We start from the raw sequence: 12,329 nt of genomic DNA on the forward strand, positions 1-12,329 counted from the left end.
GTAATAACTATAATATGAGCTTCCATAAACAACTGTATTACCTCATAATGTATTCAGGAGCTGCGCGCATAGCCCACGGTGCCCATGACACGAGTTGTGACATGAGCGTCCTCCCCTAATTAATTAATAACAACTCATAAAACTTAAATGGTAACTACAAAATAACGACACTAACTGGTTAGCATGTTTATTTATATATATTGTAGGGGTGGCAATATGTCACACGACCCGTTAACCCAACACGAACACGACACGATAATAGTGGGTTAGGGTTTAGCCTTAATGGGTTCGGGTCAAAACGGGTTGACCCATTAAGACACGATTGCTTAACGGGTTGATAACGGGTTAACCCATTTTGACCCGTTATGACACGTTAAGAAAGTTAAAATTACAATTATACCCTTATATCTAAAAATAAAATTGTTAGAATTTCAATTTCGATATTTTTATTATTTGGATTGTAGTTTTGGACTTATAATTAGTTTTATAATTTTTATAGATATTGTAATTTTAACATTTATATAAAATTATGCTAAATTTAATCAGGTTAAAAAAGTTAATTTCGGGCCTATTCAACTCATTTACATAAATAGTTTAAAATGAGTTGTATTGTGTCGTATTAACCTATTTCGTAATATTTTCTTAATTTATTTGTTTACTTATAAAAAAAAACATATTTCGTAATATTTATTAATGAGTCAAAACGGGTTGACACGACACGACCTGTTATGTTAATGGGTCGTGTTAGAGTTTGAGATTTTGACACGATAAGCGTAACGGGTCGGGTTAGGGTTGACCTATATGACCCGTTAACACGATTTGACACGACACGAACACGACCCGTTAACACGATTTGACACCCCTAATATATTGTTTCCGATTGACCCATTAATTTGGCCGAAATTAAGAGCACAATGAAGAGTGTAAATGTTATTTATGTTTGACCAAAATTAGATTAGTCGGTATTTAAATTTGAATTATGGATAAGTGTAATTTTAATAGGACTTCAGGATTGCATCTGATAAGGATGAGTTTTAAATAAGAAGTTATAATTCAATAAGGATAAGTGTTCGGTGTGTAACTCTTGTCAAATCTTGTTTAAATTATAAGATAAGAGTTTACAAGAGTCATATGTTGGTTCGAGTCTAAGAGTCAGTTGAAGAGATAAAAACGCAAGCTTAATTGAAAAAACTGAAGCTGATTTGAATTCGATGCAATCCAGAAGAAGTGATCCAGTCCGAGATGTTCGCAAATCATTAGCAACGTATCTGACTAAGATTCTATATAAACATGTCAGCAGAGTCCTTTTCCAAATTAATCACAACATTGTCTATTTGTAGAGGAGTCAATTGAGGGTTTGAGTTGAACACTTGAAGAGCACATATTCACAAGCATTGAGATCTTGAGGATCTTGGTAGAACTTCAAAAGATCGTGTAAGAGAAAATTCTTGATAGAAGGATTTTTCAAAAAGCTCAATCTGTGAGATTGAGTGAAAGCATACTCCGAGGGGGAGTTGCAGCATTCGAGTTTAACCACTAGAGGTTCTAGTTGGAAAGACAAAGATTGGAGAGTATTAGAGGTTCTGATTACCTACTACAGTAGAAGACAAGTGGGTCGCATGTCTTGGGTAAACATGTTTAGTTACAAAGGTTTTGTAAACGTTTTACTTGTAATCCTCTCAATTAATAATATTGGATTTCCCGAGTTTGGTTGTCCAGTAGAATTTTACCTTTGAAGAGTTTTTCAAAGAGTTTCCTTCGTAAACAAATTATTGTGTTAATGCTTTTATTATTTATAATCCCGAGCTAATAGTTTTTGTTCAAGAATTAGCGTGCATAATCAGGAATACATTGAAAATTTTAAAGAGGATGGTGAGAGATGCGTTGGGAACCATCTTACTCCAACTCCCAAGTGCTCATCAACATTGTCTCCATTGATCACGCAGTCCATTTATGACCCGTATTTATTATATTAATTGGTCCTTTTCACAACTAAATAGCAGTATTCAACTGTTCTAAAATGACCTCACCCAAAGACAGACCATGTTGGTTGTATGGTCCATTTCAAAAACAGTTGTATACCTGTTCCAAATAAGACTTTTGACCATTGAGGAGGTGACAATTTTTTCCAAGTGTTACATCATTGCGCATGTCATTAGCCTGCCAAAATATTGAAACATTTATTTGGCTAATCTTTACAGTAGTTCAAGAAATAAGTTTATTTACATGTTTGATTATTGAGATATATTAAACAAACCATCAATTTCACATGAATTTCTGTTTCGGCGTCGTGTTGAGTCTTGTCAAGTTAATGAGTATTAAATTATGAGTTCATTTAGATAGTGAGTTATGATAAGATGAGTTGAGATTAAAATTAAAAGTTAAATAAATATTGTTAGAATATTATTTTTTAATATTATTATTATTTTGAAATGTGAAAAAGTTGAATTGCTTGTTATATTTTGTGTGAAAATTTAAAAAAATTATAATGATAAGAAAAAACATTTTTACTATATATCCAAACGGAACTATATTTATTTATTTATTTTAATATAGGTCTTGAGAAAGCATGCAATGGAGGAACTCTACATATAATTGTAAAGTGCGTAAACGTCACGTAATTTAAAAAAAAGTAGAGTCTATTATTAAAAAATTAATTTTTTTCATGTGGATCTTATGTTTTATTCACTTTTTCTAAAACGATTATGAGGCGGTTGCACAATTTATAATTACAAATATATTTTCTTTTTTCAGAAAGTGTTAATAATGGCTTATGTATAGTACACTTTTTAACTGTCTTTTATTTATATTATTAATTAATGAGGCCACATTAATGGTACCTTGTTAACTTATATGATTAAGACAGTGAAATTCAAGACGAACACTTTTGTAATTGATTATGATAAAATTTAAAATGAATAATAATTTTGCTCATTTTCTATCTTAATACAAGATTGTGAGATGTTGTATTCAGTCCAATGTAATCAGTGAGATGATGTAAGTCTTTAAGTTGCAATAAAGATAATTTTTTTTAAAAATAAAAATTAAAAGATTGTGTTTTTATAAGGATAGAAAATTAAAATAGAGGTTGAAGTACTCATTGACATAGTGGAGATTTTTTGAACTACTCATGACTGGAAATCTCCTTATATATTGCATAGGTATAACAGCTTATGCTTGATTAAAGAGGGGACTTTCTATTTTTTGTAAAAAAAAATTTCAAAAATAAAAATGTTGGGATTATAAAATATAAGACAAGAATAACTATAGAAACTGATATGATACGTTAATTTTTTTATTTTAAACTAAATCTGACATTCGACATTGAATCATATTAATTTATAAATTTTTTTTATATAATCTCTTTATACATCTAAAAATTACCTTTTCAAAATTTTTTTGTTGGGTAACAGTCAAAGAATGAGAGCTCGCCACGCCCAAAATATACTTATCCAATCTCCTCTTCGTCATTGCTTAGGTTATTATTTGTTACACTTGGTTCTTGGTGGATCTTTCTACAGAGGTCCAAGTACGACAAGGCAGCGCATTCCAAATTCAAATTACCCCTTCTTCTCAAGCGTTCTTTTATCTTTTAAGAGTTATGTTATTTAATGTGTATGTAAATATATTGCAAGCTAAACTCCTTACGACTGCTCTTAAAATAGCATTATTGGATGTTGAATGTCATAAAAATGTTGAGTGTTTCTTTCTCAATACCAATTGATTTTAGGTAGATTGACAGCTTAATGGTCTGAAAGATAGAGAAAAGAAAGTTAGCACTATCCTTTAGGATGTTTGCCCATGAATTGATCTGTATTAACTTGGAAAACATGATGGTCCCTAGCACCATAGCACGGTGGCCAGAAGCCCTACTCGGTCATCGACGATATAAGCAATGTTTGACAAGGAGGAAAAGCCGGTTCATGTCTCATATCATGTGGAAAATGTGGAGGAAGAAGGGTTGATTGTAGTAATGCCTTCAACTGAAGAAGGGTTGATTGTGGTGACTTTGCTGAGAAGGAATTGGCTGAGCTATGTGAGTACCGACCTATCCTGTGTCTGGATTCTGGAACCAATAATGCTACCATGTGGGAAAAGAAAGTGAGTTTTAGTTTTGGCAGTTTTTATTTGGCCTAAACTAAAAGTTAAAAAAACATAGTGAAGATTATTAAGGTCTCGTTTGTTTTCACAACTATTCTCATCTAATCTCATCCAATCATTACAACTTTCTTAAATTTTCACACAAAATAAAATAAACAATTCAACTTTTTCAAATCCCAAAACAAAAATAATATTAAAAAATATATTCTAATAATATTTTATTCAACTTCCAACTTTTATCTCAACTCATCTCATTTGCGAAAACAAATAAGGCCTAACAAACTTTTGAAACATCTAATAACGTGTGATATAAAGCAAGCATAAATAATATCACTCTCAAACAGTTCACATAATCATGTTGATAATTGTGCATCCTGAAGGGCACAATTAGTTATTAACATACAAGACATTATCCAAGTGATGATACATTGAAGTGTAAGTAGAGATTAGAGAGTAGAAGAGTATTAACTCTTTGGTGGAGTGTTGGCAAACTTCCATTGTAAATGATCCGTGTTTATAAAGCTTCTACTACCAGCTACCTCTTCGATAGGCACAGCATTAGATATCTCTTTTAGAGTTTCTCCTGTAAGTTTCACCTTCAAAGAGCCAATATTGTCATCCAGGTTCTTGATCTTGGTTGTCCCTATAAAAGTTCAAGGCCAATGAATAGTGAGAAAAATGCAGGTAATATTGTCTCAACTTGCTTTGATCTTTTAAAAGGTGACATATGCATTATAATTACAATTCCTGCAGAAATTGCATCAAAACTCCTTGGACCATGAGGAGATTTGGCACGTTGGATAATTCATCCAGCAAAACGGATTAACAGGGTTCTGGAATCTGAAGCTACTGTGTGTGTGTACTAACTGAATATGATTGGAAACTTATAGATTAGTATTGTAATCTATTTGAGGAAAGAGAAGAAGATACTGCATAAAAGCAGAAGTTGTCAAAAGCAAATTTAATTTCACCTGCGAGATAAAGGAATTCTTCATCCTAACTATGGAATTCATCAATGCATGGCTTTGTCATAAACTTTTACTCTCTTTCATGCTATTCATTCTTGTAACATTTTCCAATACACTCGACGAAAACGAAATCTAATATCATTTGAACATATAACAGGTAGAGAGGAGAGGAACTATGAGGGGTATTCCTCTACTTGGATTTGAGCGGCTGAGAAAGGAAAAGGAAAAATACACTAGGAAAGGAAACAGTATTTTGATAAATAGGAAAGGAAACAGTATTAATAGCATTGGACAGAAATTCAGGCATTTGTTTTTCTGTGTCTCTTTCTCCCACCAAGTTTCTAAGCAAAACATCAAACCAAGCGAATTTTAGATCACTTTAACTAATTAGGGCTAAAAGGTGAAAGTCACTTACCAGGTATGGGTACAACATCATCCCCTTGTTCAAGAACCCATGCTAGTGCTAGCTGGGCAGGAGTGCATTCATGCTTTCTAGCCAGGCTTTCTATTCGAGTATAAATGGTCTTGTTCTTATCCAAATTCTCACCTTGGAACCGAGGATGATTGGCCTTAAAGCAAAAAGAACTAGATTTAGTTAAGAATTTTTATTACTGATGGTAATATTTTTGCCCAAAGGCAAAAGTCCTGAAATCCTCAAGTAAGAGGGTGCTTCAAATAAAGTACAGAATATTGCTAAATGAATCATGACAACTTGAAGATAAGAAAAGAAAAAAACAATGCATTTACATGAAAAGTAGTTTGAGGAAAAAATTCTCTTAAGAAAGAAATGTAACTTAAGAAAAATACATAATACCAGATAGAATGATGTGCTTCTAAAGGCAACTGAATGGACATTTTTATATGCATAAATTGTGTATTCAAATCAACTTTTAAGAGTACAGCACTGCTGAAAGAAGAACATCATACTTGCGAGAAGAATTATGCTGGCAATTATTATACATTGAAAATTAAAAAATGGAGGGGAAATCGATACCAAGTTGCTATTTGTGGCCACAGTTTCAACAACTCCCTTGCCAGCAAAAAAACCGCGACCAAGAGGACTGTATGGAACTATTCCAATTCCAAGTTCCCTGCATGCACAAAAGCATTTAGGGATTATTGTCATAATTCTGGATAAGATGATTATAATATATTGAAATGCAAAATCTACACAAACACACCTTCAATACAAGCAATAATCTTATCTACACACACACACACACACCCCAACAGAAACCAAAGCATACAGAACACATTTGAAATACAAACAATCTAATGTCCAAATCAGAACTTTAACAGACAATAGCTACTGAACAAGTAAGCAGAGCTAGATGGGATTTCTGATATCAAGCATGGAGAAACATGTCAGTAAGGAATTCCTCGAAGGTTTCTTTCAAGTGAAAGCACACATAAGACAAACTTTTGTAAATACGTGGGCTATAAATTGATCAAACCTGCAAAGTGGAATTATCTCTTCCTCGAGATCACGAGTCCAGAGAGACCACTCCATTTGTACAGCTGTGATTGGATGGATGGCATGTGCCCTCCTTATTGTGTCTGGGCTGGCTTCAGATAGACCAATATACTTGACTTTTCCCTCTTCTACCAGTTTCTTAAGTTCACCAACCTACAAACCAATAAGACGCACCTAATGAGTTTTGCCGCCTAATGGCTTCAGATAGACCAATATACTTGACGGTTTCAAACCGCAAATACCAAAACTAAGAAGCAAAACCACCCATTACAGACATCTAGCTGAAACAGAGAAAAATTCACTTACGGTTTCTTCTATAGGTACTTTTGTGTCTATGCGGTGCTGATAATACAGATCAATATATTCCACATCAAGGCGCTTCAAGCTCGCCTCACAGCATGAGCGAACATATTCTGGACTACCATTCACAACTATACCAGAAAAGGACGGTCTTTGGATGCCAAATTTGGTGGCTATTTGAATTTTCTCTCTTGGCAATTGCTTCAAGGCCTGGAGGATATATAATGTTTTTCAGTTAATGTCACAAAGTTGTATTGCGTTCCTCAAATGTTAACAATTTGCTGACAACAGAACAACATAAAAAACCACAAATTTATTCTCCATTTACTACTAAAAAAATCCAACTTCTTGAGAAAGCAAAAGTAGAACTTGGTAATAAACACCTTCCCAAGAAGAATTTCATTAGTATGAGGCCCATAAACGTCGGCTGTATCAAAGAAAGTGATCCCCTTACTGAAAGCATGCTTTATTACTGAGATTCCATCCTCATCAGAGAGAGGAGAATTATAGGCTCCAGTCAGGCCCATACATCCAAACCCCAACTTTGAGACCTGGGAATAAAAGAACAAAAGAAATAAGAATTACAAAGAAATGAACAATATTTAGTCAAAATTAATGAATTGGAGTGATAAACAGCACCAAAAAATTATTCCAATAAAGAAAACTATTACTTAGAACCTATTCTGCATCTTGAACATTATGAAAGACTAATATCATGATTTCCAGAACTTGTTAGTGACACAAGGATATATATTTTCACTTAAATCGACTAAAAGTCTTCCATGATTAGAAGTTATTTCTGCAGTTCCAAACTTATATTGAGGCTTGGTCAAGGAAGAGGTGTTCGTTGATTACAGAATAATAAGTACTCTTTTAAAGACTGCAACTCCACATGATCTCCTTTGATCACAAGAATGCAGAATGAGACTATTAGGACTCAAAACTTTACCTCAATAGTTTGACAACCTCAATCCGTTTAGCAAAATTTATATCTATACAAACTCCATCAACACTACTGCTTTTTAATTCCACTAAAACGTCATGGTGGTTTGTCACAATGCCAAAGCTTATATAGATTACCTCCTACTAAATCATATATCTTCCCTGAGGTTGATACAATTAAAAACACCTATAGAAGCTCGGCCATTGCAGGCTCATGATTTGACCATAGGAAACATTCTTAGAGATGATGCAACTCTTGCTGCAGCAAGCAGTAGGAAGTTCTTCTTGAGCTGTTTACAAAAGTTTAGAAGACATCATTATTGCAGCAACAGCCCAAGACCGGTTTATTTTAAAACTTCTCTACAAACTTAATCTCAATCTCCCTGTAACTAAATAGCTTCGGATGAAAATTGCTCCTAATTTATGGTGCACTCTCCTGTCTCCAAATAGATATTCTCATAATAGTTAACTTGTACACACTCTACACCATCTACAAGAGCTTTAATTTCATAAAAATAACAAATGAAAATCCTGATCACTGAAAAGTAACTTGGAAACTCCCAAAATCAGTTTTAATTTTCTTTTATCCTTTCCTTTATTCAAAGATAAGAGATTTCACAAACTCATGGTTAATGAGTAAATTCATGTCTTCCAAAATATAATGGCTAGGGATATAAAACATAAAACTATCATCAGAACTAAGCCATTCAATGGACATACACATTTGTAAATCCCATGGAAATTTAAAGTCAATGTATTATACATTCCATATTTGTTTCATCATTCAGACTAATCTGTTAAGAAAATGAATTTTAGTGCTGATGGTACAATGTCAGCTTTCAGAAATCAGTGAATGGCATCCATTTGACATTTTTTATGTCAAATACATGATGGCTTGGTCTCGAATTCACTTCTTCGGCTACCTTTTTTTTTCTCTTTTTTTCTTTTTTTCTTTAATATTTGGAAAAGTAAATTTTGCAGCACACGTTTGATTTTGGGACCAGAAAGAAATACATGTTTCCCGACCAGTCTCATCATTTCTTGTGTCATAATGTCATTATCTCACCGTATGGGATAATATGCCACCATTACAATCGATCAATTTGCAATAGAAAAACAAAATGAAACGAAACAATACATAAAATGCAAAAGAAGGATTCACATAGTTTTTCATTTGAAACCATTCATAGGTCTGTGTCTACAAGCATGCATTAGCATTTTCACAATCACAGACCCCCTCAACCAAATAAAAACTCGAGAAGTTTGTCCATCAAAGATCATCTCAACCAAATAAAAATCGTCTAAAAACTATTCAATACTGCCAGTTCCAACAAATCAGGAATTCCAACAATCTAATCACAATCTGATAGCAAAACTGTCATCATTAGTCTACAAAGTTCTAAAAAATTCTTGGGACTTTAGAATCTCAAACTATGCAGATTGGTATTCAAAGAAATGCGACTTGAGCAGATGCAAGTGGAACATTCTTGAAAAATAAAATTGAAACGGGTATGCAAGGAATGAAAGTGGGGAGTTACCTCAAGGCCTAGATTGCCCAGTTTAACCCTTGGAATTTGGACTTCATTTCCTTGTGCCATCTTTTTAACACTAGTGTTTCTGTCCTCAAGATTCGATGTTTCAATGCGTCTCAGACGCGTGTATATATATAGAGGGCAGGAGATGCAACAACAGTGAGAGAGAAGCCACTACTGTCCTTTCTTACTAACAGTAGGAGCTCGGATGTTTTTGCTGTTTTGGTTATAAATTTATAACATTATAATGGCTACTCGAAATATCCTTATCCAACCTGCTTTTCGTCATTGCTTAGGTCATGAAGTGTTTGACTGTCAGTATATATCAGAAGGATATTGCTTAAGAAAATGTTTTTAAATAATATTATAAATTTAAAAAAATATATTAAAAAATATAAAAAAAGGTATAAAAAAAAAAGAAAAAAATAAAAATAGCTTATTAACTACCATTTGTGACTGTAGGAGTATTCATATCTGAAACTCGATTCCTTCTCCTCGTACCCTTTTTTAAGAGAGAAATAATATTTAAATTTTGAAGATTTTACATATTTTTTAATTAAAAAAATGTAGATCTATATAAAAAACTGATTTTTAATAATAAATTTCATTATTTTTTAAAGGAATACGTAAATTTAAAAATTTAACTATAAGATGAGTGCATAAAATATATAATTTATTGTGAAATCACTTCAATTATAAAAATAATATAAAAAAGCTAATATTTCTATATATGAACGAATCAATTATTTTTTCTTATCCTGTTATCCAGATTCCCTTTCGTCATTGCTTATGTGTCTTTGTTTCTTTCTTCTTTTTCTCTGAGATCATTGCTTATGCTAGCAGGTGATTAGTAGAGGGGAACCCGATCCCTTGTGATCACATAAGTGGCTATAACTTTGAAATTGTGGCTGATTTCAGGCCAGCGAGAACGGCTTTAGCACTTTTCAGCCTCTCTTTACGTCATCGATTATGTCATTACCATCTTTGCATTTTTTGTGTTTTTGTTTAATTTTCTGTTGTGTTTAAAAAAAAAAATTAATAATTTTATATTTTATTTGTAGTAAAGTTTTGGCAACAAAGTGCTGTGAGGTCCTCCTTTGCCACAACTCAGAAAATGAGTCCGACAATAAAGAGACTACTGAAGAGAAATTTTCAGTTTTTTCAACAAAAAAAAATCCATTTTCCATCTTGTGAGAGCCTAAGGGTTAAAATCTTAACAAATAAAATTAATGTCCAATAGTGCCAAGGTTGTAATTAGATCAATGTTTGAGTTTTTAATAATAAGTATCATGGTAGAGATCATCTCACGAGTATGAGTCATGGAGGGGACAAGTTACAGTCGATTAAAATGCTTGTGGCCTCTAAATGGAGGTTATTGTTAGTCTTGATGTTAAGTCATTAAATACAACAAATTGATTAGATTTGGGTGTTGAGAAGTGTTGAGGAAATTTATGAATAGTAATAAAAAGTAGGTGAAAAGTAATAATAAAGTAATAAATAGTAATAAAAAGTAGGTAAAAAGTAATAAATAGTAATAAAAATAGATAAAAGTAATAATAGAATAATAAATAGTAGTGAGAAGTGTTGAAGAGAGCTGAGATACTCTTAGTATCCATCGGGTTAGTGTCGATAGAGTGACCATTGTGGATGTCGGATTTATATAAGTGTGGTAGAATATTATAATCTTAAAGATCAAGGGTTGAACTAACTAAATTAATATCCAATAATTTTAAAATGTTTTGGGTGAATGGTTAGCTCTTTTTAACAATACTAGGTAAAAGTAACGTACAATGCACGTTTGCTTAATTTATATTTAATTTTTTTTGTTAAAAATTAATTTTTTATTAATAAAAATGTAATATTTTTAGTTAATTAAATAACTAACGATATAATGTTTATATAATTAATAAATAATTACACGTTGTGATATATTATAAAAGAAAAACATTAATAGAATCTATAGTATGGTCCTATAAATAAACATTGCCCATAGTTTTATGAAAGTTGTTTGAGATAATTTTAATTCTATGATGACAATCCAACATTTTTCTCATCTTGCACTGCTTCAATAGAGAGGACATTAAAATGCCTATATTTTTTCTCTTTCAGTTTCTCTAGATCTACATAAACTTGAATCTTCCAATTTTTTTTTTTTATAATTTTACCGCAACGCTTTTAACATATAGTCAATATTCCTACAAATAAATATTGAATAGCAGATTAATATTTCATATATTCAACGTATAAAGTAAGAAGATAACAAAATATGAATAAACTATAATATAACTATTGATTAAAAGAAAAATCCAACAAATCATAAACCTGAGAATTTCAAATTTTTTAAGTTTAGCTTCTAGAGAACCAAACGCAACATTATGATTTTCTTTCTGTCATAGCTATAATAATACATCAACGAAACCAACCAATGTTTATGAAATCAATTCTAAACTCTTCGTTGAATGAAAACATTTTCCTCTGAAATAGTAATCCAAGATAAACTAAGTAATTTGTAAACAGAATGAATCTATCTCATATGAGAACAAATTGTTTCCCTAATGTTTATATATAAAAAGTGGCTATGAAACATATTTTTGTTGTTTTAACAGAAGTTTGTTGTTTTACCGTTAGTTTCAGTATTCCCGTTAAAGTTAACTCCGTTTACTAAATCTGTCTAAATTCATTTCCAAATTTTTAATGATTTGTTTGAAAACATATGTGTTTGAATGATGTCTGGAAAGAAAATGAGATGAGATGAGATTAGATAAGATATGTTTCCAAACATCCTTTAGGTGCTATTTGAATAGTGAGTTAAGATTAAATGAGTTGAAATAAAAATTGAAAGTTAAATAAAATATTGTTAAAATATTATTTTTTTAATATTATTATTATTTTAGAATTTGAAAAAATTAAATTATTTATTATATTTTATGTAAAAATTTGATAAAGTTGTAATTATGAGATAAAATATTTTTACTATAACCTAAAGATGCTTAAGGATATTTATAGGTTCTT

At 31.7% G+C, this 12,329-nt stretch overlaps 1 protein-coding gene across 1 annotated transcript; it reads right to left on the minus strand.

Moving 5' to 3' along the window:
* Nucleotides 1-4,406: 4,406 nt before the first annotated feature.
* LOC122315969 (probable aldo-keto reductase 1) lies at nt 4,407-9,528 on the minus strand. The gene is made up of 7 exons (XM_043132352.1): nt 9,324-9,528; nt 7,227-7,394; nt 6,850-7,053; nt 6,524-6,696; nt 6,064-6,160; nt 5,485-5,638; nt 4,407-4,744 (listed from the first exon to the last, which is right to left on the minus strand). The coding sequence occupies exons 1-7, from the start codon at nt 9,381-9,383 to the stop codon at nt 4,566-4,568; spliced, it is 1,035 nt and encodes a 344-aa protein (XP_042988286.1). The 5' UTR covers nt 9,384-9,528; the 3' UTR covers nt 4,407-4,565.
* Nucleotides 9,529-12,329: the final 2,801 nt, after the last annotated feature.

The sequence above is a fragment of the Carya illinoinensis genome, chromosome 7 (assembly GCF_018687715.1).
Source record: "Carya illinoinensis cultivar Pawnee chromosome 7, C.illinoinensisPawnee_v1, whole genome shotgun sequence".
In the NCBI taxonomy this organism is placed as follows: domain Eukaryota; kingdom Viridiplantae; phylum Streptophyta; class Magnoliopsida; order Fagales; family Juglandaceae; genus Carya; species Carya illinoinensis.